The sequence below is a fragment of the Sebastes umbrosus genome, chromosome 21, assembly GCF_015220745.1.
Source record: "Sebastes umbrosus isolate fSebUmb1 chromosome 21, fSebUmb1.pri, whole genome shotgun sequence".
NCBI classification, from domain to species: Eukaryota; Metazoa; Chordata; class Actinopteri; order Perciformes; family Sebastidae; genus Sebastes; species Sebastes umbrosus.
This window is the reverse complement of record NC_051289.1, coordinates 8373044-8400503: the sequence shown is the minus strand read 5'-3', so window position 1 is coordinate 8400503 and position 27460 is coordinate 8373044. Positions and strand designations below refer to the sequence as shown.

At 41.2% G+C, this 27460-nt stretch overlaps 2 protein-coding genes across 4 annotated transcripts; both read right to left on the bottom strand.

Annotated features, from left to right (window-relative positions):
- Nucleotides 1-281: 281 nt before the first annotated feature.
- On the bottom strand, nt 282-10454 carry LOC119480910 (zinc transporter ZIP12-like). Of its 3 annotated transcripts, XM_037757553.1 has the most exons (13): nt 8707-10454; nt 7928-8198; nt 6544-6876; nt 6249-6456; nt 5449-5600; nt 5167-5338; nt 3887-4059; nt 3603-3755; nt 3339-3416; nt 1862-1934; nt 1580-1738; nt 1285-1472; nt 282-805 (listed from the first exon to the last, which is right to left on the bottom strand). In XM_037757553.1, the coding sequence occupies exons 2-13, from the start codon at nt 8153-8155 to the stop codon at nt 677-679; spliced, it is 2046 nt and encodes a 681-aa protein (XP_037613481.1). In that variant the 5' UTR covers nt 8156-8198; nt 8707-10454; the 3' UTR covers nt 282-676. The 3 variants fall into 3 exon arrangements, with proteins under 3 accessions (XP_037613481.1, XP_037613482.1, XP_037613483.1); XM_037757554.1 differs by lacking the exons at nt 6249-6456; nt 6544-6876; nt 7928-8198; nt 8707-10454 and having other exon boundaries at nt 3847-4059; nt 5449-5589; XM_037757555.1 differs by lacking the exons at nt 6249-6456; nt 6544-6876; nt 7928-8198; nt 8707-10454 and having other exon boundaries at nt 3603-3726; nt 5449-5589.
- Nucleotides 10455-10589: 135 nt separating this feature from the next.
- On the bottom strand, nt 10590-26450 carry mrc1a (mannose receptor, C type 1a). The gene is made up of 30 exons (XM_037757545.1): nt 26274-26450; nt 25772-26173; nt 23934-24107; nt 23327-23482; nt 23124-23237; nt 21899-22039; nt 21615-21797; nt 21174-21331; nt 20979-21095; nt 20784-20899; nt 20014-20162; nt 18758-18957; nt 18560-18675; nt 18388-18466; nt 18147-18291; nt 17987-18025; nt 16554-16717; nt 16328-16392; nt 16063-16163; nt 15826-15965; nt 15138-15246; nt 14857-15029; nt 14551-14656; nt 14232-14464; nt 13979-14144; nt 13209-13361; nt 13013-13129; nt 11483-11641; nt 11361-11393; nt 10590-11270 (listed from the first exon to the last, which is right to left on the bottom strand). Exons 1-30 carry the CDS (start codon nt 26341-26343, stop codon nt 11035-11037), a joined length of 4314 nt encoding a protein of 1437 aa, XP_037613473.1. The 5' UTR covers nt 26344-26450; the 3' UTR covers nt 10590-11034.
- Nucleotides 26451-27460: the final 1010 nt, after the last annotated feature.

Here is a 27460-nt window from a genome sequence, read left to right as displayed (position 1 = left end):
CATTGCCAAATTCAGTGTATGAACTAAGACATACAGGAGTGTAGTTGCATGGAGTTAGAGGAAGAGGACAAAACTCCAGATTAATTTACTTAAACTAAAATTAATCATGGCAATTAACTTCAGTTTTTGTTGTTATTTGATAATTACTAATAAATAAAACAAATTGTATCGGGATTAGTAAAAATTGACTTTGAGCAAGGAGATTTCCCACTTGCCCGACGTTGAACCCTGCTATCAGTATGAAGACTGACGTCAAATACATACAAACCAAAACAAGTAGATTTACTTTTTACGATTAACTTTATATTTTTGCTTGTGAGACTTCAAAATCAAATGATTTGATTGTCTGAGGCAACGTACATATTTCACAGAACAATATGCACAATTGTACCTGAATCTGCCAAATAGGATCATTATTAGAGTTTAAACTATTTAGTGTGTCCAGACACCTACTGTAACATACAAAAATAAATCATGAAGTATAAAAAAAAAGAGAGGATTCATACAGCTAACGTACATTTACCACCCAGTGCTGAGACTACGACATCATGAAATACTCACTCGTTGACCAATAATGACACACTAACACTTTCAAGTCAAAAGAACACTAGAAAACAAGTTGTTTGGGCTCGACCCTGTGTGAAGGGAGATACGTCACGACTCACGTTCACTGCATTTAGAATTTGAGTTCATGTTCAAAGAGAGCGAGGAGCAGGAGACAGGCCCAACCCATCAGCAGGCCGAGGTTCTGCAGGAGAAACATGAGGCATGGTCGGTCCGTCTTCACCCGACTCATCTCTGGAAGCTGACAGGAAAACAGAAATGTATAACAAAATTAATACAGTTTTGATAGGAATATTGATTAGAAAGAGGACTTTTTTTTTTTAAAGAAAAGGCTGGCATTATTCTATATTTTTGTTTTAGTCAAGAAATCCCATGAAAAGACCAAAACCAATGAGGTGGTAGCCAATAGTAAAACGATGTTGGTATCATGTGGTATCTCTGGGTCGTCAGTTAGTGTGGAAAAAACAGATAAATGGCTGATATTGACAGTAAGTGCCTGGCAACGACTTGTTGTGAAGTAAATGCAATGGAACGGGGGAGGGAGAATGTGACATCTAGTGGCTGAATGTTATCAATGTTATCAATAGCACCTTTAAGTTAGGTTATATTATATTATATCGAAATTTAAGACTTCCTCTCAGCATTGGTAACGTGTCCCACATTTGGTCTTTTCATGGGATTTGTTGATAAAAGTATTATCCTTTAATAAGGCTCCTTTACCATTTCTACCAGTGACAAATAGAGGAATATCCCAGCAGTAACAGCGAATATCCACTGCTGCACTTCCATCTCCGAGGAAACAAACAGTCCGATGTAGAGGCCCATGAAGGCCGTCAGAGCGCTGAGAAAGTTCATTAGCACAGCAGTCTTCACTGAGAGCCCGGAGCTCAACAACACTGCAAAGTCCCCTTTGAGACAGAAAGCAGAAAAACAGATAAGCCAAGCAGAGCGTTTCCTGGCCTCAGCCAAAAAAACAACAAAAGCGTTCCCTCAGTGAGTAACCGTGACCTCTCACCCATCTCGTGCGGGATCTCGTGGCACAGGATGGCCACGGTGGTCGCCATGCCAGTCTCGGGTGAAGAGGAGAAGGCCGCCCCGACAACCAGGCCGTCGGCGAAGTTATGAAGGCTGTCTCCCACGATTACCATCACAGCCAGCAGAGGAACCCCTTGTCCTGGGAACACAAAAGGGAGTCTGTGTCGTTAGAGCTCATCCTCGAACCGTGACAATCGCTCTGTCATGCCAGGCGACTAATTACATAGTACATCACATTCAGCCGTGTTGTGAAGGAGCTTACTCTGATGTGAAGAGCTCCTCATGTCTACATGTTCAGGAGATACTTCTGTACACTCCAGGTCATCCACTGGCCCCTGCAGGTTACAGATAATTATCTTTATTAACTATTGATTCCAATTTGACGAATTAAAGTTAAGTTACGTGAAGGGAGCTGAATGAGACAGATCCACCCATACATGATATTTTTATGTAACAAGGACGGTTGGAAAGTAGGTCCCTTTCCACGTGAGTGACTTGTCTTTGTGTCCGAAATGTTCTCGTTTTGAAGCATGTATTCAACACGAGCATGGAGTGCTTTCTGAATGATTCAATACTCCTCATTCTCCAACATCCTACATGTCCTGTTCCTTCATTCCCTCCCACACCACTCCTCATTGCCTGTTATATAAAAGCTGCACAGGACAATTGATTAAGGTGAATTTCAGTCACTTTTTTGTGATTCAATTGATTCATTTATCCTTCATGTGATGAAGGTTGGGTCATTGTCACATCCGTTTTATTTCCATTATCTGGTTTTAGGCTGTTGTATATGTGTGCAAACTCAAACGTTGTCCAAACTTTGTGCTGTAACTGACTGGTTGTCCTCCTATCAACAGTGCCCTGTAGCAGAGCTCCACTGTTTATAACTAGTGCATTAGTGCTTCCTTGATGCTCGGCTGGCTGGAGGAGTAGTGTGGGAGTGAAGCATCGTTGGGGCGAATGAAAATATATTGACTTGAATAACTCCACAGTGGTACAGCACAGTAAACACAATATTTAACCAATGTGTTAGATAGAAAACACTGATGTAGAAGCGCTGCAACCTGATCTCACAGGAAGGCGTATAAGTAGCACGACATTACAAGGACATTCTGCATGTCATTAAGAAAACATTTTAGCCTTTTCACATATCATTTGTTTGCTTTTTCTGCGTGTCATTTTTACGCCATGCAACAAAACTACGGTAACGGTCGCAGAAGCAACGTAACTTAGGTACAGAAAACACGTCACAAACGTCACTTCAAAATAACTCAATAACACTTAGCCACACAAACACCGCTCTCCTGGTTGGAAATCCTGTGTTTGTTGGACCCATCCACCTCCCTTCCTGCCCACCATAAGCCGCCTTTCTCACTTTTTATACTATGTCACTAGCTCTGAGCGTAGCATATTTATGCGGATGCGTTTACATTGCAGTCAGTACAAATGACCCACCAAAAGCAAGAACCGCGTTCTTACTTCGCGCAAGATTACTTGCGATTACCGTGTCATTCATATGGCAATTAGTGTGAGCGGGCTGAAGCACTGCACCTTATAATATCTTCATAATTGTGCGTTTCCTCTCTCTTCTATGCACTTGATATCTTGCTGTTTAACTTCCAGGAACTGCCTTGTCATGGTCCTCCGGGCATCCCCTCTAACAAGTACATAACAGCGATGATGACGGGAATCAGGGTTTCCTGTCAAGAACAATAGTTCTTGGTAGTGATGGGACTCACCAGCTGTATGGTGGAGATGGACTTGCCCCTCTGTGACTGGCCGTTGCAGTTGAGCTCTAAGGGAAAGTCACTATGACCCTGCAGACAAAAGAAAGTCATGAGACCAGACCACTGTTGCTCAACAGTCAGCTCTGCAAAAGTTCAGACGGGGCACAAACTTGCTTGTTCATGGAAAACTCTGGCTAGATAAAGAAAATCAGCCTGGATACACTACGGGTTGAGTATTTTGTTAGTGTATCATTAAACTGATAACAAAACGCTTACATGGCCATGGGGAACAAAAAAGGAGACGATTCTTTCAATGAGGAAAAAGCCGTAGATCCCTGCAATTATGCCCAAAATCCTCCACAGATACTCCTTCCCTTCTGTAAAGTGTTCGCCATCGTGACTGTGTGCGTTATCATGGAGGCCAAGGATCTCCAAAGGAGACAGAGAGGAAAACAATTAGACATTTACTCCACCGTCAACAACAGAGAGTTTCTTTATACAGGTATGGCGCTTGACTCACAGTTACAGAGGGTGCCGCAGTGGCTCTTTGTGTCCTATACCTGTGGTATGAGGTGCAGGAGAGCGTCTCCTGAGAGGGTTCCCACTGCCAGACCCACAAACAGCTGCAGGATGAGCGCGTAGGTTTCCTGGCAGGAGTTGAAGAAGATGAGGCAGATACCGAGCATGGAGCCCACCGTGATGAGCAGGACGGCGGCCGTGCTGTAGCCGTACTCTGCAGGGAGGACAGACACATTTGTCCAAATATTAAGATTATAAATTCTGTCTGATAATAACACAAAAGAAAATAAAATAAAACACCACTCAGATCAATCTTTTGAGGGCTACATTTTTATCTTTTTGTAAATATTTGTAGCTTTTATTGGGGATGAACCTGTGCTCATCCATTAAGTTTTATTATTGTATGTCTTTTTTGTCTTTTATAATTCTAAACAAAAAGTATATTTAGGCCACTAATTTATACAAGTAATTCATAACCAGTTTCTTGCTTGTGGCTCTTTTTCCCAGAATTATGGTAAACCTTATTGATGAGTTCAATCGATGACATAAAACAAAAATATTTAAAGGGGACATATCATGCTCATTTCCACTTGTACTTTGAGTTTCTACTAGAACATGTTTACATGTTTTAAGGTTCAAAAAACACGCTTGTCTCTTAAAGACCCCCTCCCCAAAAAAGCCAGTCTGCTCTGATTGGCTTGCGAGAAAAATAGGGTGCACCCATAGAAATAGAATATAGGAGTTGCCATTTAAATCAACGTAGCAGGATTGTCAGAGCGGCGGCCATTTTTATGTGTTCCGTTGCCAGAGATAAACTTCCGCATAAACTAAACCAACTTGCGGGAAATCGCGGACTCACTGAGGTGAGGTTTTGCAGTAACGTCTAAACAAGCAGTGGAGTAGTAACGTTACGAGGCACATAGGAAATGTAAATGACTCAAATTTATCAACTTAATGCTTCATCTTGTCGCAGCGGAGGAAAGCACATTGCTATCGCCAGATATATTTCTATGGGTGCACCTTTGCACAGGTAGTTCTCAAGCTGTGGGTGATATATTCTAATGAGCCTGCATGTGACATAGGAAGGGGAGCCAAATCTGAATGGCTTGTTGAATCATATGTTTTCTGATCTAGACAGTCAACAAAAAACTGACTGGGTTGTCTTATTTCACAGTTTGTGGGTTGCAAGATACCAAATGGATGTGTGCTGAAAAAGTGAGTTTTTCATGAGATATAAAGCGATATCTGCTTGATTTAGTTGCAAACTAACTGTCTGATGTATTTATTAGTGACTGTAGGCCGATGAGGTAAAATATCTTACTCTCGAGAGCAGTGGGCAGAGATCCTCTTCGTTTTTGCTCTGCAGACTCGCAGGCATTGCCTAGCAACTGCTGAATGATGGCTGGGCACATTTGTCTGAAGTGCTCCTTGGAAATTGTCAAATGAGGATTCAGAGCAAAAATATCCACTAGCTGATTGGCTGAAAAACACACCTGATTAGATTCAAAGGGAAGAGACAAATGTGTGGATGAGTCACAGTGAGATTACAGCAACGCTATCATGCTTCCTGTGATTCTCTGAACAGATAGTTCCTCAGCCTCACCTGTGCCCAGTCTCTGCTCAGTTCACCAGTTTCATGGTTGCAACCATCCGGCGGAGGCCCGGCCCCTTTCTGTGAACTCCGCCTCTTCCTGTTGTGAGAGTGCGTCGCTGCTTCCCGTCCTACTCCCAGCTGATGGAGCAACTCCTCTAAATCTGAGCAGAGAAATCACTGCATCATGATAACTGTGCAGCAGGTGAGATTCAGTCAAATCAATATGTCTGTTTGGGACAAAATGCAACTTCACGCAGATGAGATTAAAGAATAGATTGAGATTTGGGGTTGAGCCTGCAGATAGCCAGCTGTTGCTCAAAGTGGTGTAATGTAATGAGGTAATAATACTTTGTTAGTACTAAAGTATTTTTTGGGAGTATCTGTACTTTACCTGAGTTTTTTATATTTCTGACAACTTTCACTTTTACTCCACTACATTCCCTAAATAAAATGTGTACTTTTACTCCGATACATTTCCCATAAGCATCTTGGTGGAGACCAAAAACAGAGCTAAAAGATTGTGAATATTGGACTTAAAGGTGCAGTGTGTAGGATTTGGCGGCATTTAGTGGTGACGTTGCAGATTGCAACCAACTGAAACTTCTCCTGTGTGCCAAGCGTGTAGGAGAACTATGGTGGCCAATGCAAAAACTTGAATGGCTCTCTCTAGAGCTCCGTGAAGAGGACCCACTCCGTATGTAGATATAAACGGCTCATTCTACACTAAAGAAAACATACTTATTAATATTACATTCCAATTTCTGCCAAATTAAATGTGCACAACAAGCCAACTGTACTCTTGAACTTACCTATTATCTGCAGGTCACTTGTGCGATTTAGGGATTGGAAGATGTAGTCGGTGAAGAAAGCAGGAGACGGGAGGTTCCTCTGTCTGAAGCAGCGGCCCTGCAGGATGTGGCTGATGATGGCCGCAGCCAGTTTGGGCACAGACGAGACACCAGCCCCTGGATCTTCTTGTACGTTAACATCCTCAAGGAGGCGAGCGGCATCGATACACTGTGGAATCAAAGGTGAAGTGATCACATCCGGAGGTGTACCTGTCGAGACAGAATAGATACTGTATCTCATATAAAAAATCCTTACTTGCAAATCAGATGAGGCGTCCTGATCGGAGGGCTCGTAGTGCTGGTTGATGAGCTGCAGGATACTTTCTGTTTCTCTGGACGACAGGAAGCGGTTGTCCTCAGCCGGGTGTATATTAGTGAGTGCCAAAAGGTAGAACTGATAGTTCCCAAATGAGGAGGGGGATGAGGATGAGGAGGAGGAAGAAAGGGAGGCGGCATTTGACACACACAGGTCTTGCAAGTTGATTATGTAGTACAGCAGAACGGTGGAGATCCGCTGGTAGTCCTCCTCAGTGAGGTAAGCCTTCCCATCATGCTCTAGCACAGAGAGAGCTACATCTGGTGTCAGGCACTGTAACAAGAGCAGGAAGAAAGACAACGAGAGACATTTTAAGGCTTATTTTAAAGCTACAGTCACTATATCCTGCCAGTAATGCATGAGACAGGTAATCTGAAAAAAAAAAATCATGCGCCTCTGTGTCCTCCGGTGCTCCTAATGGCATCTGCAAGATTTCACAGACCGGAGGGAAACAACCAATCAGAGCCGAGCTGGAGCCTGCCGTCTCTGAGCAGCTGTCAATCACTCGCAAACTCCGATCAGACGGTCAAACTAGGCAGCGCTGATCAAATATGAATCAATATTCTGTTACTGTAATGCCTATTTCTCACCTCAAATGTTTTCAGAAACATCTTGCAGTGTACTGTTTAGCTGTAAAATGAGAAAGATTGTGACCCGGCAGCCATGTTGAGATCAGTTGAGGAAATACCAAGCACCGCCCACCAGCTGGAGCAAACTTTCTCGTTTTACAGCTAAACAGTATACTACAAGATGTTTCTGAAAACATTTGAGGAAAGAAATAGGCATTACAGTAACAGAATATTAATTCATATAGATTTTTCTAAAGCCTGAAAACAGAGCCATGAGTCTCAGGGAAAGTCGCAAAATACCAGGTCATGTTACTGAAAAGCAAGTGACCTTAGAAGAGGAGTAATAAAAGGCCTACAGTATTTTCTCCCTGCTTACGCTGCTTCCCAGAAAAATGGTAGCTTTGTGCTGCTGTTTGTGCCCAATTAGACCCACACAAATAAATATAGAAGGTTAGGAGAGTGGGTGAGACTATTCAGCAAGCAGTGATGGAAAGTTTAATTTTTAAATCTCACTTTCAAGGCTTGACATGCACATAATCCTATTGTCAACCCGCCTGCACAAACATGTGAAGTACCTCCAACTCCACTCTTTGGAGTTTATTATGTCAAACTGAGGGATGTCTAAAGCCACTCAGCATGAATGCCCCATACAGGTCAAGGACTTAAGCCTTCACATTCACTCACATTCCAGCCATAACAAGCATGTTTTGTAGAAAGGAGAAGTGTTCAGCATATGGATGTAAAAGTTACCTTACCTTGCCACAGACATCCTGAGAGGTGCCGGTCCGCTCTGCACAGTGCACTGCCCCGAGGAGCTTAGAGATCAGGACGCCGGTGTGGTTCTTTTGGAGCTGTGGCTCGTCGTTGGTACCCAGGGGCAGATCCAAGGCCCCGAGAGCCTCCTGCAGGTACCCCCGCTCCTGCCCTCTCACCTCCAGCTCCAGCAGACAGAGAAGCAGCAGCAAAGTGCTCCTGAAGTGCATGTTCCTACCAAGACTCCCTCAAGCTCCCAGGACTGGCTTAGAGCTTGAGACAACAAGAAGAGGATGGAAACAACTTGAGAGAGAACGATAAGAGAGACCTGAAAGCTTCCAGAAAAGAAGAGGCGTTAGTAATAGGCCCGTCTGATCTGGTGGAGGACAGGAGGGCTCCCTTCAGATGAAGCACAATGCCGATCGGTCAGCCAAAGCCTGGGCCCCTCAGTCCACAACAAAAGGATTAGTGCAGGCAAGTGAGAGAGCACAGGGGCAGGGAGTAGGGGGCATGGAGGAGGAGAAAAAAATTAGTAAAATTAGGGAGTAGGGAAAAGCTTTTATTAACAGAATAAGGACATAGATATCCACATCTAGTACATAACATTAACATCACATTCTGTATGATCTCATCAAAGATCAAAACATGCAGAGCAAAACATGCAGAGCAAAACACATTCCAACATCCTCCCACGCCGCACACCCTGCAGGTCAAACCGACTGAGCAATAAGAGGACTAAAGCTGCAGTAATACCTGAAATAGAAGAGATGAAAAAGCTTACCGGATGATGAACCCCTCTGCTCCTCTCTGCTGCTGTACGTAACTCGGTTTGTTTTGCTCCTCCGCTGGGATAAACAGAAGATCCAGAGCTGGTTTGGGGAGAATTCTTGGGCATTGGTGCTGCTGTTAAAACCCTCTTACGAGCAGTAAGAGTTGAGTAAGCCTCTGAGGATTAGCTGCGACAGCCTCAGAGGGCTGCGGTTTCCATGGAGAATGCTGCCTCATTTTCAACATTAAGTGATGGGGGTGGCCAGCCGCTGGTAGGGGGGATTGAATGGCTGATGCCTGACAGAGTTATACTTAGAAAATTTGAAAATGAGCATGAATCATTTATAATTTAAACAAAAAGCAGATTTACAGAACAGACGTCACTTGATAGTTTTACTAAATTGGGCTCAGATCTAATTATAATCAAAATAATCTTTACAAATCACAAATATTTTTCACAAATAAAAAGCTTCGTTTACATTTTAAATTAGCTTTTACATTTGGCTTATGTTTCATAATCTGGTCATACGCCTCACTGTCATCAACAGGAGGTATCTAAATAACAATTTAAAATTGGTATTTCAACCAAAGCTGGTCTGTATCAGCAGTAAGGAGATACAGAACCACAGCAAAATACAAACAAGGAAACATTATTCTTATACAGTTTGCAATCAAAAGTGAACAATGCTGTAGGATAGTACCTAGTCATTTGAGAAGGGGTCTTATGTGTGAAATAAAGTGACAATGACACTGATGGAGATCCTGTCACATGGGTGGTTAAGGTTCTCCAAACATCAACAATTTCCCAAAAGTTTCCACATAATTGTTGGCAGAAGAAGGCAGGAAGCAAGCATCCCCTTCTCACTCTTACTCCTGTAATAACTTAAATAAAAGTGATCCCGGTTTAACAATATTATATCTTTAATAAATCAAATAAGAATAGGGCTGATAAATATTTAGGAGTTTTTATTTTTTTTTAATATTGCCTTTATTTGAGATCTATAGCCATGCTAGAGCCATCACTCATGCTAATGTTGGTCTGCCACTTGGTTGGTCGGTCGGTTGGTCCATCACTTTATTCCAAATATCTCAACAACTATTGGACAGATTGTCATGACATTTGGTACAGCCATTCATGTTTCTCAGAGGATGAATCCTACTGACTTTGTTGATCCCCTGACTGTTCATCCAGCGCTGCCAAGAGGTTGACTTTTTTGTTTTTTAGAGAAATGGCTCTACAACTATTGGACGGATTAACGTGAAATTTGGTACACATATTCACGGTGCCCAGTGGATGAATCCTAATGACTTTGGTGATCGCCCTACTTTTCATCTAGCGTCACCATTAGGTTAATTATGGTTTATGGCCAAATACACTGATGACATTCCCTTCAGCCTCAGCTGTACTTTGTTTAGTGTTATTTAGCTAATGTTAGCATGCTAAACTAAGAGAGTGAACATGGTAAACATTATGCCCGGTCATGTCTAGAAGGTAAGCCCCAAATTGCAGAAACTCTTGCAAGACTCACTGCCTGACAACATATCCTAACCTTAACCATCTCGCGAGAGATTCGCAACTTGGGGCTTATCTTCTAGACACCATTATACCTGCTGAACATCAGCATGCTAGCTTAGTCATTGTGAGCATGTTAGCATGCTGATGTTAGCATTTAGCTTGGCTTAGTTAATAGTGCCAGAACTCGTGTCCATTGAACATGTTGTGCTCGTCATCAAAACCTCTGTTTCTATCTTTTCTTATAAAAACAGTTTTAGTTACTTTTATATATGTCTTAATGCAACTCATCACAGTTCTCCACAAATCATGGTTGAGCAATGTCGGCCTGTTTTTGGTCTGAAGATAAAAGTGCATGAAAAGAGGACAATTCAGTTTTGTTTATTTCATTTTCTTTTATTGAGCATCTATTTACAACGTCTTAAGCCAGAAATAGGCTGATGAGCAGCCCATGGAGAATAAAAAACAAGCAACCCAGTTGAGAAAAATCTTGATAATTGCATTAATAAAACATCTTCACCTTTCTTGATTTTTAACTGGTCTACAAATGTTATTGATTATCTTGATTGGTAAAAGTAAAAAATAAACTGTACACATTTCACAAATCACATAATCATGTAAAATTTGTCATTGATTGTTCACTTATATTATCTTGTCCCTAATTCACTTAGTGCAGTGCCAGTGATTGTATGAATGAATCATTATCTTCGATCCGGTCCTCTTTAAATGGTAATTTGGTTGAGATTCAGTTACCGGTAAAGTGATCCAAAATAAAGTATGAAACCATAATCACATCATTGTCATCGTGCTGATTACCACTGACCTCATCTATGCTTGTTCATTCTGCTCTATGTTGGCCACCAGACCTTTGGTGTCTACGAGGGCTCGGATCGGATTGCTGAAGTACAATTTGTTGTCAAAGGTGTTTTCTCCCAAGACAGAGACGGGGCTGGGTATCCGTTTCCGGAAGAGGAAGGCACCGAGTCCGACTACGGCGATCACAACTAGCACTACAGCAGTAGTGATGCCAGCGGACCCGTGAGAAGGTTCTTTATCGACCCGGACTGTGGAGGCAAAACATACACAAGTATTAACAGTGACATTACTACATTTTGAAACATTATATTCAATATATCTTAGTTCAAATATCTTACCAATAGGTTGTGGCTTTTCTGTAGGTGTAATAACTGAAAAAAAGAGAATAAATACTCGATGTAAGTGGCTGATGGGTCAAATTAAAACTACTGTACTGTACATAACGGCAGATTAAACTGACCTTTGGCTGTTTTGCAGATGTAAGACCTGTATTTGCCGCAGTGGCTTGTACTCCACTGTCCACTGCCAGAGTGGACGGCCACACATAATTCGGACATTGGCATCCCTGTTTTCCAGTTGGCGTAGTCCACAACATTGTTGTCGATCCACAGCCACTCATCTGGAACAAGGAAGCTTGTCACTTTAGTCAGTAAACTTATCTTGCTTATCTTGTATTGTAATTTGATTTTCCAACAAAATTCAGTCCACTGTACAATAGAAAAGAATTGTAACACGTTTCCCTGGTTGCTACTGTGGTGGAAACTTATGTAATAAAGGCTCACAAACAAAGAGTGTCTTTCTGAGATTTATTCGTCACACTTGCAACAGTCTTGAACAGAGCTTCAGACTGCAAGAGCAACGTCTCTCAGTCACAGGCACTTATTTATATACATATCATCAAGGCCACTTGATGTGGGTGACTATCAGATAATACGCAGTTGAGTTTTACTACGTCTCTGGTACATATTCTGATATGCTCGGTACACAGAGTTCTGTCCTTCGCTGATTATGCACAAGACAGCTTCACACTTCGCAATTATATTGTCCCATTATGCTGAGGCAGCAGTAGTGCATCTCTAGATCAGACACATTTAATGAATACAGGCATTATAATAACCCATTTGTGCCCGCAAATTACATTTTGAATTTCCTTTGGTGGAAGCGTTCTCTGGGCTTGTCGAAGCACAAAATCGGTCTAACCACGGCTGAGTTTTTCTTATCATACTATAGTCTTTGGGCACATGATGGGACTACTGTTGTTGCAATAGACTCGATATATTTTAGTAAAAAACAATAGTCCCATGTGCCCAAATACTATATATAGTATGATAAGAAAATGGCTGTATCTCAAAAACTACGAGGAGCACAAAGCACAATCAAGTATTTGGCATCTATGAACTCATAACAAGTTAAATATCAAAGATCTGCACACATATGTTGTTAAAAAAAAACAAATTCATATGGAAAACTTTTAATGAACACAGTGTTTCCTCATTTTTCACAAATCCTGACTTTGACTATTAATAAAAATGTGATTTTTTTAGTACTGTTAGATACATGCCCAAAGTATGGCCGTACCAATTTTCAAGACTTTTGACAAATCAGAACAAATATTGTGGCATTTTTCCTTATCATACTAAATATAGTCTTTTGGCACAAATGGGATAAGCAGTAAATATACGACAATAGTGCTTCTAAACAGTACATTTCTACCGATTATACAGTAGGTATTGTATTTTCCAGTACACTACAGTATTTCCCAACTCAAAGCAAGATGCTAGCCAAAAATGACATTTGTTCTAATGTGTCAAACATGAATGAAAATGAACTAAATGTATTAATTTACTATCAGTCATGTTTTGTCTATATTAATGTAACTTTTATCGGTTTATTTACTTTTTATTTGTCTAGTGTAGCGTACTGTGTAATATGTAAGTGGGACGGGTCTCAACTTCTTTATATTTTGGAAAAAAGGAATTGTAAGACTCACCTGCATGATTCTTGTAGAGGCCGATCCAGAAGGACGCGGCGCCGTCCTGCAGAAGCTCCAGGTTCTGTTGTATGAACAGACTCTCCTGAGGGTCCTCGATACTCGCCAGAGACGCACCTGATGAACAAAAGCACACTGTCAAGATTCTACACACATACAAGTTGTAATTCATTGGTGAAAATCTTTCATAACGTACCCATTTTCAGGCATTCAACTGAGGCGTGAGCCCAGGCGTGAGACACTGAGCTGAGGAAGGAATAACAGTGGCCTCTGAAAGGAATCCAGGTTTTTCGTTTCTTTGGTTCTGGACAGTTGCCTGGGAGTTGTGGGGGATCAGTGGGTGCTATGTCTGAAAAGGAGACAAGAGATTACATTGCTAACCGTGCGTAGTGTTTGGTTATGTAGAGTATGCATGTATAGTAAAGGAGTTGTGAACCTGGTGTGTGAAATTATTTTATTAATTTCTATTTATTTGCAAATTATTATTATTATTATTATTATTATTAATAATAATAATAATAATAATAATAATAACTTGTATTAACATTAAATTAAATTAAAATATGAATATATTGTAATTGTATTTTATTTATTTAATTTATAACTCTTATTAATTTATATTTTTATATTTTGTTATTGTTATTATGATGACTGTTATTATTTTTATTCTATTATTATTTTATTATTATCACCATTTTTTCTCCTCTCTTATTTTAATTTATTATTATTTTATTTTACAATTCGTATTTATTTATATTTTTCTATTTTTTTATTGTTATTATGATTATTATTATTATTATTATTATTATTACTACCATTTTTTCTCCTCCCTTGTTTTTGCATACTTTGTTTTTCAATTTACAATTTTTCAATTGTCATTTTTCTTAAGGAAAAAATTAAAAGCAGAATAAATAAGTACACATATATATATATAGTGCAGAAGAACTATCAGAGGGATTGTCTGACCTGGTGACCTCTTGCAAAGGGAATAGTAGGTATTGGTACATGGTGCAGTCTTCCATGTTCTGTCCACATCCATATACACACAGCCATAGTTGTCTTTAGGCTCATTTGTGCCCCATTTGGTATAAAACAGCAGCCAGTTATCGACCCACTTGTACCGCCCACCAGTCTGTGTAAAAAAAATTGCATTAGTGAAAGTAGAAACAGAGCTAAAAGGTCTCAATTTGAAATCCTGTTTGTTAGTTAGTGGTATTACCACATTGCTGTTAAGGCCGATCCACACAGGCTCATTGTGCTTGGAAATCTGCAAGGTGATGTACGCGTGGGTGACAGGGTTCCGGATACTGGCCAGATCTGCGTCGTCTGCTTGGCACTGCCTCCTCGCCTCGTCCCATCTCATCTTCTGGGCCACCAGTTTGTACGAGTCATTGCCAAGTTTGTAGAAAGCCTTTGGTAACACAGTCGTGGCTGGGACTACAATCTGAGAATCTTTGTAAACAAGAAACATCATGACAAAAAACACAAAATTTCAAATTGATGTAGTCCCCCACAGTGAGCGCTAACATTTTACTCACCAACGTTTCTTTTACAGATGAAGCCCTGTTTTGAGTGACAGTCTTCCACCTTCCATAATCCTGTTAGTTTGGAGATGCCGCCCACCATGATCACACAGTCAAACGTCTATCAGGCAGAAAAATGACATTAGTTAGGCATTTTAAATTTTGAGGTTAGGATATACAAGGTGCTTTGGTAGGGGTGACAGGCTGTTGAGATTTCAGGTGTCTTTTTCACAAGAATCTATAAGAATATGACCGTCACATTGTTGAGATCGAAAGTTGGACAGATAAAGCTTTAAATACAGGAGTTGAAGTTGAAATAACCTCGTCCAGAAATGAATAACGTCCTTCAGGCACTGATCCTGGATGCCCTTTTGCCCAGTTGGTGTATGAAATGCCTTTGCCATCTGTCCACGCAAAGTGCATCTCCCAGTTGACATCATTCATGCCGATCCATAAGTCGCCATTGTATCTCAGCATCTGCGATGTCAGGAATGCTAGAAATGAAGACACAATTATTGTTAAACTCCATAAAATTGTGGTTTATTTACATCACTCCACGATGATGTGTAACCTTCACAGACAAACACCAAGAAAACGCTCACCTTGCTCTCTGGCGTTGAGGATAGAAACCAGATTTCCTCCCTGGTTTTGGCAGTACGTCCTGGCATCCTGCCACTTCTTACTGTCATCCCCCACAGCTATTTTGTAGCACTGTGTAAACAAGATGAATTTGCACTGTGCGTTAGAATAACAAGCAAAGGGACAGTGTGAAACTAGAACTACCGCCGCGCTGTTTCATGCCTCCGCCAACCAGTCAAGTTGCAGTTTACATCCAAAACGTCATCACTTTATCCTGTTAGACATTTGTTTGAAATTGTCGTAATTATCATATGAATTCTTGAGTTATGGACAAAAACCTGTTTTGTGAGGTCACAGTGACCTTTGACCACCAAATTCAATCAGTTCATCCTTGAGTCCAAGTGGACGTTTGTGCCAAATGTAATGAAATTCCCTTCAGGCGTTCCTGAGATATCGCGTTCACGAGAATGGGACGGACGTGAGGTCACAGTGAAAAACGTTGACATTTGAGCACCAAAATCAAGGGCACTATTTAAACGATCTATAGCGCACGGTCTAAAGTGCATGGCGCAAGTGCATTTAGAGCGTGTCCAACTCTACTTCTGCTAGTTAAGCGCCGCCGAAAAAGGAAATCTTTGTCTTGATCAAAGAATAGTAAGCTGAGTTTCAGCATTGATATCTGTTTTGTTATCTGCAGTTATATATCATTACCTTTCCTTGAAAAGCGAGCCACTCCGGTGCACATCCTCCCTTAGAAACGGTGGTTGGGGCGATGGTTGCATTGATAAAAGTACTGCTTCTTTGGCAAATAGAAGGTAGCTCATAACCACAGTTAATATCATTCCAGTACCCTGTATGTGCAGAGTTTACAGAGAACAATGATTAAATATTAAAAATAAATTAATTATTAGTTCGGGTAAGCTAAGATTTATGGAGTGTTAGACTCACCCATGCTCCTGTATATAGTCACACAGTTTTCATCATTATTAGCAAAGTTGGGCTCATTCTTCTCCCATGCAGTGTACGACACGGGGGTGCCATCCACCCAGCTGGAAATGGAAACAACATTAGACGTCACTAATAAGAAAAAAACTCAGTTTATTATCTATATTTATGTTTAGCATCATATTCAGACTAGACTTTGATGGATGGCTAATGGAAAGTAGCCAGTATACCTACAGTAGTAATGTGCCTAAACAACATTTGGATCTACCTGAATGATTTATCTAAATCCACCGTCATGCCAATGTAGTACTGTGAGTCTGAGCCTTTCAGTATCTGTTGGAACATAATGGTAAAAGAGACATTAAGGTTAAATCAGTTTTTACACAGAAGGCTTTCAGTACTTTTGACACATCAGATCAGTTTTGTGAAAAAATACATGTTCAATGTTCAAACATTTGTCGTTTTGAGAAAAAAAAGTTTTGAGCATTTCTTGCCTTTTTCCAGAGGAACTTCCTCTGGCTGTCTCCTGTGATGATCGCAAGTTCACCAAAGTTCTTTTTGCAGAAGGCTCTAGCAGCTTCCATGTCTAGACTTCGAAGGTTGATGAAATACTGTGTGTCATTGTATATAAGCCAGCCATCTTCTGTGGTGTTGTATACTGTAGAGGGAGAAAAAATTCTCATCAGATGTCCAACAGATACAGCATTAAGGATGGTAATGATGGAAAACAAGGAGTCTACAGCCATGCTAGCAGCTCTGTGAGGCACAGCGGTGTTTTGAACTAAATGCTAAAGCTAATATGCTGATATATGTGCTGATATAATGTTTACTATGTTCAACAACATTTGCTGATTAGCACTAAACACAAAGTACAGCTGAGGCTAATGGGAATAGCAAGTATTTAGTCATAAAGTATTATTATATATATATATACATATATATACTGTGTATATATGTATATATACATACATTTTTATTAGGGCTGTCAAACGATTAAAATATTTAATCACCATTAATCGCGTTATTGTCCATAGTTATTCACGATTAATCGCAAATTAATCACACATTTTTTATCTGTTCAAAATGTACCTTTAATAGAGATTTGTCAAGCATTCAAGTGGTGAAATATGCTGCTTTATGCAAATATATGCATATTTGTAATATTGGAAATCAATTAACAACACAAAACAATAACAAATATTGTCCAGAAACCCTAACAGGTACTGCATTTAGCATAATAAATATGCTCAAATCATAATATGGCAAACTGCAGCCCAACAGGCAACAACAGCTGTCAGTGTGTCAGTGTGCTGACTTGACTATGACTTGCCCCAAACTGCATGTGATTATCATAAAGTGGGCATGTCTGTAAAGGGGAGACTCGTGGGTACCCATAGAACCCATTTTCATTCACATATCCTGAGGTCAACGGACCCCTTTGAAAAAGGCCATAACAGTTTTTCCTCGCCAAAAAGTTTGTTCAAGTTTATTTCACGACAAGCTAGTATGACATGGTTGGTACCAATGGATTCCGTAGGTTTTATAGTTTCATATGATGCCAGTGTCTTCACTCTAGCTTTAAAGCTGAGCCCGCTACAACCTACAAATCACAAGGTCCGTTATTATCGCGTTAACTTTGACAGCCCTAATTTTTAGATATTTCACTAAATGCCAAAAATGTCAGGAGATCACCAACGCCACTAGGCTTTATCCTCCAGGAACCGTGTTTGTACAACATTTCATGGTAATTTGTCTCATAGTTGAGATATTTCAGTCTGGACCAAAGTGGTGGACCGACAGACTGACCTTGCCATCGATAGAGCCGCTAGCATGACTAAAAGAGAATTGGTGAAATAGAAAGTTAGCTCAGTAAATCAAGGAAATTAAGCTGGAGCTGTTTCGGGAGGAGGCCACTGCTGAAACTTACCTGGTTCAACTACGGTAGGTTCAGGTTTGGGAATCACACCTGAAAGATCCATGAAGGAAGTCTTAACAGCAGGGCAAAGCACTACTTTAACATCACATAACTTTGTTAACAAATGGCTCTATTTAAACTTCAGCTCCGTGATGAGACGGGTTGGTGTTACCTTTGCGTATCTCACAGAGCCAGTCATTGTAGTCCTCGCAGTGCCGATCATTCCAGTGCCGTCCGTAGTAAATGTGAGCTTCTACACAGTGTTCGTTGTCATTGTGGTTGTTCGGTTCCCCATAGCCCCAATTCTCAAATGCGAACTAGGCCACCGTTTTGGGAAAAATACACATAATTAGGCCAGGGTTGAGAATAACAGTGAGAAAAGCTTTTTGTGACGACAATGAAGAGCTACATACAGGTGACCCATCAGTCCATCCAAAAGCTCCATTGGTACCAAGCCTTAGGCCAATCCAGGCTGGGCTAGAGGAATGAAACCTTCATGGCAGCAGAAAACACCAGCACTGATTACTTCAGTGGTTGAGTAGCATAATATAATTTAAATTCTGATATATACAAGCGGCTACATACGGAGTGTTGCTCAGGTCCTGCGTACTGTGTATGCTCATCAGGTCCCCACCAATGCACCTGCAGTGGTCCCGCGCTTCCGACCAATTCTTCTTAAGATTCCTTGTTTTTTTGTAAAGCTTTTTAATGAAAAAGAAAAATGTGTTTTGACATACTTAAAATCGCTCCAATTTCACAGTTTAGTTCAGTTTGTCCTCCTACTTTGTAGCAGACGTTCCTGTTGGCAACGGGGGTCCACCCTGACTCACAGCTCAGGGTCGGAGTGGTGGGCGGGACTGTGGTCACGTGTACACCCTCTGCTGGCTTCTTACAGATATACTTCTCCTTGTTGCTGCAGCTGACAACATCCCATAATCCAGCAAAAACCCCAGTTGTCATGGCAACGCATCCTTGGTGTCTGTCTTTTATTAAACGTGGCAGAAGAAATGGGAAAAATATCGATGAACTGAGCTCAAAGATGTAAAGATTGCAATCAATTATAACGATTAAGGAAGGTGTTATGGAGTAAACAATGAATGTGGATGAAGAAAAGATATATAGCAATAAATGACTAAGAGTCTACAGCTTGTGTCCTGTGAGGTTGTATGTAAGCACAGAGCTGCTTTGAGCTAAACACTGGTATAATGTTCAATATGTTCACCATCTTAGTTTAGAGTAATAGCATGCTAACCTAGCTTAGCTTAGCACTAAACACAAACTGCTGCCTTCAAATGGAACTTGTGAGCTCATGGTTACGACACGGTAAAGTCGTGTGCACAGTATGCTTGGCGTTCAAGTGGTTAAGTCGTGAGAACAGCGCTGCCAAGCAACGGCGATATTAACGTTACTGTCGGCGTCTAGAAGCCACAGAGGCTAACAATTTAGTAAGCTAGCAAGCAGGTAACGTAATGAAGGAAATGCAAAGGCATAATGACAGAGAAAAAAGATGTTGGGAATATCAACATTTTCCTCAGACATATAATAAAATTACGAAGAAAGACAATATACGACTAAAATTACAATATATTAACTTATTATGTGCCGAAAAATTTCCAATTTCCTCCGCCATTTCTGACAACGCAAGCAAACACGTTACAACTTGTAAACTCTGAGCTTTCACAAAAATTCAAATTCATATGGAGTCTTCTCAGTTTTCACTTCATGATGACGCTAGATGAAAAGTTAAGGGAATCACCAAAGTTATTACAATTCTTCCTAAGGGGAACACGAATGTCTGTACTAAATTTCATGGCAATCCATCCAATAGTTGTTTCAGTCTGACCAAAAATGGTGGACCGACCGACTCTCAATAGAGCCATGCCTTTAGCATAGCATTAAATTAACCAAACATGGTGCCTCAAGACTCTTCTCATCCAATACAAATGTCAATGTCAAACAGTACACATCAACCTGCTGCATCAGACAGTATGACATTGTTGGGAAGCACAGATTAACAGCTAAAGAGAAGTGTGCCGTACCTGGCATGCCCATGTTGAAATGAGTGAATGTGACTTTTCTTCTGGTGGTCCACCTGAAAGTGCTTATGTCGTTTGTGTTGGAAAGACCTGTCCAGAAATACTTCTCTGGTCTCAAACCCACCAAACTGGTCAAGAAGGCATTCTCATATCTGTATGAAAACATATAAAAGCCGAATGGTGAGCAATGAAATCATCTCAAAATAAAGCCTGAACACAGACAAACCATTCTTAGATTTAAAATACTTTCAAAAAATTAAACTTATTACAGCATTCAACTCTTGTTTTAAGACTAATCAAAGTGATTGAAATACTTTAAAGAGGACCTATCATGCTCATTTTCAGGTGCATACTTTGGCTTCTATATATTTACATAAATTAATGTTCAAAAAATGCTTTATCCGCTCCAGCTCCGCTCTAACTAGCTTTGTTTGAGGGCGTGCCAAACTAGTCGCTAGGCAGGTATTATGCAAATGTGTTACTTGGTGACATCACCACGTTACAGAAGAAAAGGCGGGACTTCAAGCGAGGTGTTTCAGGCAGTTCAGGAGCAGTGATTCTGTGGGGGAGAGTAACTCCCTTTGGCCTGGGCTTTGGACTTAATAAGTTTGCAGACCTTTTACATGAACAAAAACGATATAACACACTAAAGGAAAAGGAAATAGCACAGGAGCATAATAGGTCCTCTTTAAAAAACAGGTATGTTAGATCATTTTTATGACTACAATATGGGGGAAATTTTACATAAACATGACATAAATAAGAAAATATACCTATCAGTCACATCCACCACGTGACCGCCAGCCGCTGAGCATGCCCGCTTTGCATCCTCTAAGGTTTTTGTCTCAGATCCAATGTTGTAACAATAAGAACCAAACCTAAATGAACCCTTGAGATGATAAAAAACACAGTGAGACTAATTGTTGTATTAATTACACTCATTATTTAAAGGAAATTACATCACTCACAAGCTTGCAGCCCGGGTTGGTGTCCTCTTGGGCGCCTTCGGGTGGTTTAGTGGAGGCCGTCTTCCTACAGATATATCCAAGCGTCTTCTCACACATGTGGTCAGCCCACTTCCCGTCCTGTACGGACCACATTCAGCAGGTAAGAGCAGCACCACTCGTATTATCATTGTATTCATCACCTTTTGCATTTGGTACCTTTCCTCTGATGAGGACGCAGTCTTCCTGGAGGTTGGTGGCGTGAGATGGCTCATCACTCTGCCACTGGGTGAAGGTAACGTGGGAGTGATCAGACCATTCAAACAGCATCTGGTTCCTCCGATCATTCAAGCCAATCCAGAGCACATCGGTCGGCACTGAGGGTTTTAAATGCATGTGTGGATGTTAATGTGGTGGTTTCTCACAATTTTCTTCTGGCTTTAATTTTTTTTGTTCTTTAGATTTATAGTTTGACATTTTGGGAAATACGATTATTCGTTTTCTACTGTGGTATCAAATTGGTATCAAGAATCATATAATTTCACCGGTATTGGGATTGACTACTACATTTCTGGTATTGTGACATCCCTACAGCATACTGTAGATGATTGTTGTAAAAAACTAAAATCACTGGAAAGAAAATACTTATAGCACACTTACAGTATCCAGACTGAGATATGACGAAGCTCTGCTCTTCTATATTGTGTATGCTGGCCAGATCTCCTCCCTCTTTGCGACACGCAGCCAAAGCGTCCTTCCACATCTTTTTACTCCTCTGCAGAGAGTAACAGTTACCGGCGTATGGAACCCAGTGACTCGGGCAGAAGCTGGGCTGGTCATTGCCTGTAGGTAGAGACCAAAAGAGGTGAGAAAACGTATTCGGTTTGTACTATGAAGACTCACTCTAATAATAAGCCAGATCATTTGGAGTTATATTATTTTACTTGGTGGTGCAGGCAGACTGGTAGAGTTGCCTTTGCGACAAATGTAACCAAGTTTCTTGGTGCAGGCGCTGCTCTCCCATTTCGAGACTTTTGCGGCATTTAGGGTTGCACAGGTGAGCCCGGGCTCTGACGAGGGATGACCTGTTGGAAACATCAATCCATGCATTATTTGTTTTTAATGTAAAATTTCATTAATAATTCATGAGAAGCATTTGTAACAAAAACTGCACATATGTAATCATTTAAGAAGCTTACTGTTATCATGCAGCTAGTGACATTAAAGGGGACATATCATGCTCATTTCCAGGTTCATACTTGTATTTTCGGTTTCTACTAGAACATGTTTACATTCTTAAAAGTCTTTAAAGGGGGTTAATGAATGAATGACATTAACAAGAAGCTATCGTTTAGCTCCCTAGAGCACAATCACTACGGTCTAATCTTTTGAACATCCTTTTTTTTTTGACCATCCCCGATTCCAAGCTGTTCTGCAATCACCGGCCACAATCGTCTTTATATTCTGCGTCTCTGTATTCTGCGTCTCTGTATTCTTTTATTTCTTTATCGTAAAGTGCTTTGTGTTGGGAGATGAAGTGAAAGTTTATCAGATGCCATTTTGGATCATGAAGTTTGCATGGATGGTGGCTCTGAGCGGTCAAATCCTTTGCCTTTTAACGGATGTGAAAAAACTCAGAAAAATCAAAGCTGTACTGAAAACTTTGATGGTGGACGAAAGTTGAGGTCTTACTTATTTTTAAATGTGCGACAATGTGTGCAAAGGCCTTTAATGTTCAAAAAACAATATTTTTCTCATGCGGTCTGTCTGACTATACCTTTATTCACCCTCTGTCTGAAACGCTTCGTTTTAGCACATGTCTCTTTAAGACCCCCTCCTGAAAAAGCCCAGTCTGCTCTGATTGGCTTGCGACAAAAATATGGTGCAACTTTGCAAAGGTAGATCTCAAGCTGTAGGCGATATAATCTAATGAGCCTGCATGTGACATAGGAAGGGGAGCCAGATCTGAATGGCTTGTTGAATCACATGTTTTCTGATCTAGACAACCCACAAAAAACTGACTGGGTCGTCTTATTTCACAGTTTGAGGGCTGGTAGGCACTCCAGATACCCAAATGTATGTGAACTAGCACTGAGAAAGTGAGTTTTTTGTGATATGTCCCCTTTAATAAGTCCTGCTCCTGTCATAGTATATTACATCTTCACTAACCTGGAGCCCAGTTTAAATATCTGAACGGGTTCCCGTTGCTCCACTGCCATCCGCTCTCAAAATCCAAGCTGTTCAGTCCGATCCAAAGAGATGTTCCCAAAATACTCGTCAACCCTGCATAAATCCACACATTATAATGCAATTGTTTTACAAAAGCTCAATGATATAACATTGTAGTATGGGTAACGGATACAAGGTTGTACCTGAAATGTATGACTGCTCATGTAGCTCGACAATGCTGAGGAGGTCGGCTCCCTGCTGCTGGCAGCTCTTCCTGGCCTGATGCCAGGTCAACACTGACTGTACGTTCCTCTGATACTGAACCCCCGTGACCGGGTCAGTGTCCCAACCTGAGGATGCTGCATTATGGTACAGACACAAATGATCAAACTGAGGGAAACGGATTTACTTCCTGAAGTAAAAGTAGTGTAATACATGTTGACCTGAATGGATTTTAAGGGATAATAATTGTCTCAAAACTATACGCCCCTGTCTGTGCTGTGTTTCATAAAAAAACAATAATAAAAGTGAGCTCGCTATCTTTTTCTGGCCCTTTCCTGCCCCAGTTTTAGAGCAGCGGCAGGGGAAAGACGGGCCTGTGAGAAGAGGAAAATAAGGACAGTGCTGTGTTGACAACTCATGAGAGGAAGTGGTAGTGTTGTTGTGCTGAGGGAGAGGAGGGGATCAGAAACCAGACCTGTCAGCACTGACCTCCTCAATGATACAGAAATTACAGACAAACAAGACAATTCTGCATTGTTTCGTTGAAAGAATTCTTCAGGAATGTTGGTTATTATGGATGTTTCTTACCTTCGGTGGGACAAAAGCCCCACTTCTTCACTTTATCGTAATCTCTCTCTGTTGCACACCACAGCTGTCCATCTGAGCGACCTTCCTTTGTGCATTCAGCATACCACTTCTCCGCAAACTTAAATGGGAACTGACAGGGGCCTCCAAAGGCATTGCCCCCTATTGTGAAAATCTCTGAAGAGACACACATCATGAAGTTAAAGAAATCAGTTTAGCAGAATGAATCAGCAACCTACTAGATATACATGACCAAAAGTATGTGGACACTGGATCATTACACTGAAACATGATTGTAGACCATTTGTATGCTGCTATAACAAGCATGTTTTGGGAATGTTCTCCACCAGAGACTTTGGATCCTGGCTGCAGGGATTTGCTCCCGTTCAGCCACAGGAGCATTAGCGAGGTCGTCCATTGATGTTGGGCGAGAAGCCCCAGCTCACAGCTCCAGATGTGTTGGATGGGATTGAGTTCAGGGCTCTGTGCAGGCCAGTCAAGTTCTTCCACAATAAATTTAGAGCTCAATTTCTTTATGGACCTTACTTTACGCACAAGGGTGGTGATGACGTTAATAAAAGGGCCTTCCTCAAACTGTTGCCACAACACCTCACCTCTGTCTAACAGAGAACTATCAGCTTTATAGTTTCTGTCTCAACCACACTCCTTTCTGTTTTAGTCCTGTAATAATCTTGCACATGTGGAATTTGCACATTGGTTCACTGCCTCATTTAATTTTATTAATCCACATATTTTGGGCTTTATGCTGATATGCTAATGGCTAGTATACCATTTACGATGTATTTCTAATCAGTAACATAAATTAGTTTTACCAATAGGTTTTGCAGGATCTCATTGCTGCTCCGATAAGTCCTGTGGAGTCCCCTTGTAACAAACATGCTTGATATTTGCGACACATTGCCGATTGTGGCATTCTGGATAATTCTGGATATAATAATGTGCTTGAATCCTTATTAAATGGGTAGTCGGCCTTAAACACTCACTTTAATGCTGTACTTCTGCTGATGCCTTTACTTCATTTTAACGTATCTCCTGGTCAATAACTATGTCCAAACTTAGAAGAATAAAGTGTATAGGGTTTTCCACAACTATGCAAAATAAGCATCAGGCAGTGTTGCAGTACTCAAGATCGGTCTTTTTGAAGGTCTCGGTCTTGTCTAGGAATCAACCGCATGTTTACTCGGTCGTGTCTCTGTCTCTCTGGATTTTTTTTGTCTTGCAGTGTGGGAGTCGCTCGCACTGGTCTGGTCTTGGTCTAGACTCGGTCTCCACCCCTCAAAGTCTTGGTCTTGTCTCTGTCTCAATACACTCTGGTCTTGGTGATTTGGTCTCAGTTTAGGTGGTCTTGACTACAAGAATGGCATCAGGACCACAACTTGCTCTTTTAGTAAACTGCGGTCTGATCTGATTATGTTTTTTTTTGGTGCAGAATAAATTACAAGACAAACAGAATCTTGATCACATCAAGATCAATTATTAACTTAAAAAGGTCAAAAAAGTTGTCAAATAGCACGTCCATCACTTTAACAGATTCTTTACATTTTAAATGACATCTAATCTACAGCCATGGATTACTGTGTCTACATAGTAGAAATCACAATTTGATGAATATAGTATTGCTTGTCAAACATTTATTTTTGTCCTAACTTGAAAAATTAAATGTCTGACAACAATTTCCAGCATGGGAAGATTCTGCACAACAAACACTTTTGCAGGACTTTCTGAAACACCCTTCCAGTCTTTCTTAAGATTAGACTCTACAGTAAACACTATTGAGGCTTTGTCTTTATTAGAATCAATTGTGTCCCCACAATTCCTACCTTGATACCCCTTTGAACAAAGGTCGCCCCGGGTGCCAAATATCCTCCAACGACTCCATGACCCTGAGCCTTTGTAGATCATTATGTTCCTCTCATGGAAGTTGCCCCAGTTTAAGTGCAGGTCCTGGTCTTTTAGGCCAAAGAGGGTTTCATTCTTGCACTGCCAATGCTGGAGGTCACTACTCTCATCGCATTCAAAGAGGAGGACCTTCACCCAGTCTTTAATCTCTGTGGCCCCCAGACAGAGCTTGAGGGACAGGCTGAGGATGCGCGATTCGGAGGCCCAGCGAAACTGCTGCTCTTTGGCATGAGGATTGCAGGGGGCCACCGTCATGGAGGTGGCACTCTCCACCCTTATGCACTTGTTGTGGTCCTCGTTGAAGATCAGGAAGGAGCCACTGTCTGGAGCAGAACAGAACAGCTTCAGAAAATGAATTTACAATCCGATTACTCAAACTCACAGCCACATTGAATAGACAGAAATTGTGTCAGGAGTACATACCTATGTCTGCAGTGATGCAGAGGACTTGCAGGAGACAGAGGACCAGCGCAACATTTGAACAGGGTAACATTATCCTTAGTGGTGGGTGAGGTTGTAGGAGAGTTTTCCAGTCATGAGAGAAGGGATCTGGTGTGTGCTAAGGTGTGTGACATGGAGCAACAATGACACAGAGACATGGTTTTCCCCTCTTAATCACAGTGATGGGTATCCTGTCACATGGGTAGCTAAGCTTGGTCAAGCGACAGCAATTTCCACGTATTTCCACAGAATTTTTTTTTTGGAAGAGGAGAGGAAGGAAGTCGGAAGCGAGCAATCTCATCTCACTATTCAACAAGAAACAGAACGTCACCCATGATAGCTTCAAGATAACTCAGTGTCAGGATAGGACAATAAATCTATTTTTAATAAATCAAAGGAAAAAGTATAAGCGGATGATGGATTTTGGGAATTAATTTATGCAAGCAGGCTTTTCTAAAGTTCAATATATTGCCTTTATCTGAGTTTTTTGATCTATTATAAATAGCCCTTCAGTCTGTGCTAAATCTGTGCCCGAGAGCAGATGTCATTCAGCAAGACGGGCTTTGAAGAAGTTTCAGAAGATTCACATCTGATCAGGAATGTGCCAGTTTCACAATAACTGAGCCAGAGTGAATAAGGATTAAATGAGGTTTGAAGCACTTTGCTGATGTGAGAGTTTTCGTGGGATAGTAGCCCCCAGGAGGTCCGCGGGGGCTTCGGGTGAGGAGTGCAGTGATGATACAAGTCAGTAGAAAGAGAGGACAGGAGGAAATCCTGCTTCCTATAGGGGGAAGTGAGTGGAGATCTGACCACTGTGGCCTAATACTGTCTGCAGGGATGCCCAATGGTGCAGACAAATGGGATGCAGACAAGTATCTGTGAAATACCTGTCCTTTAAATGGACAATGAGTTAAACACAACGATGTAGGAGAATCTAACACTACAAGCTGTGCACAAACACGTCCGCTCGTGGTTCGCTGGCACAAAGGCGTACGGAGATATGCGGTACGCTGTGGTGCTCGCTGATCGTGAGCTCAACCCAGAGATGCTAAACGGTCTCCCAGGATCACCCGGTATCCCCGGGACTGTCCCGTTGGTCTCTGGTCGAGCCCCTGCTCCGTTCTGGTTCCTGTCATTGAGTTGGCTTCCTCTCAGTGGCATGGGAGTCG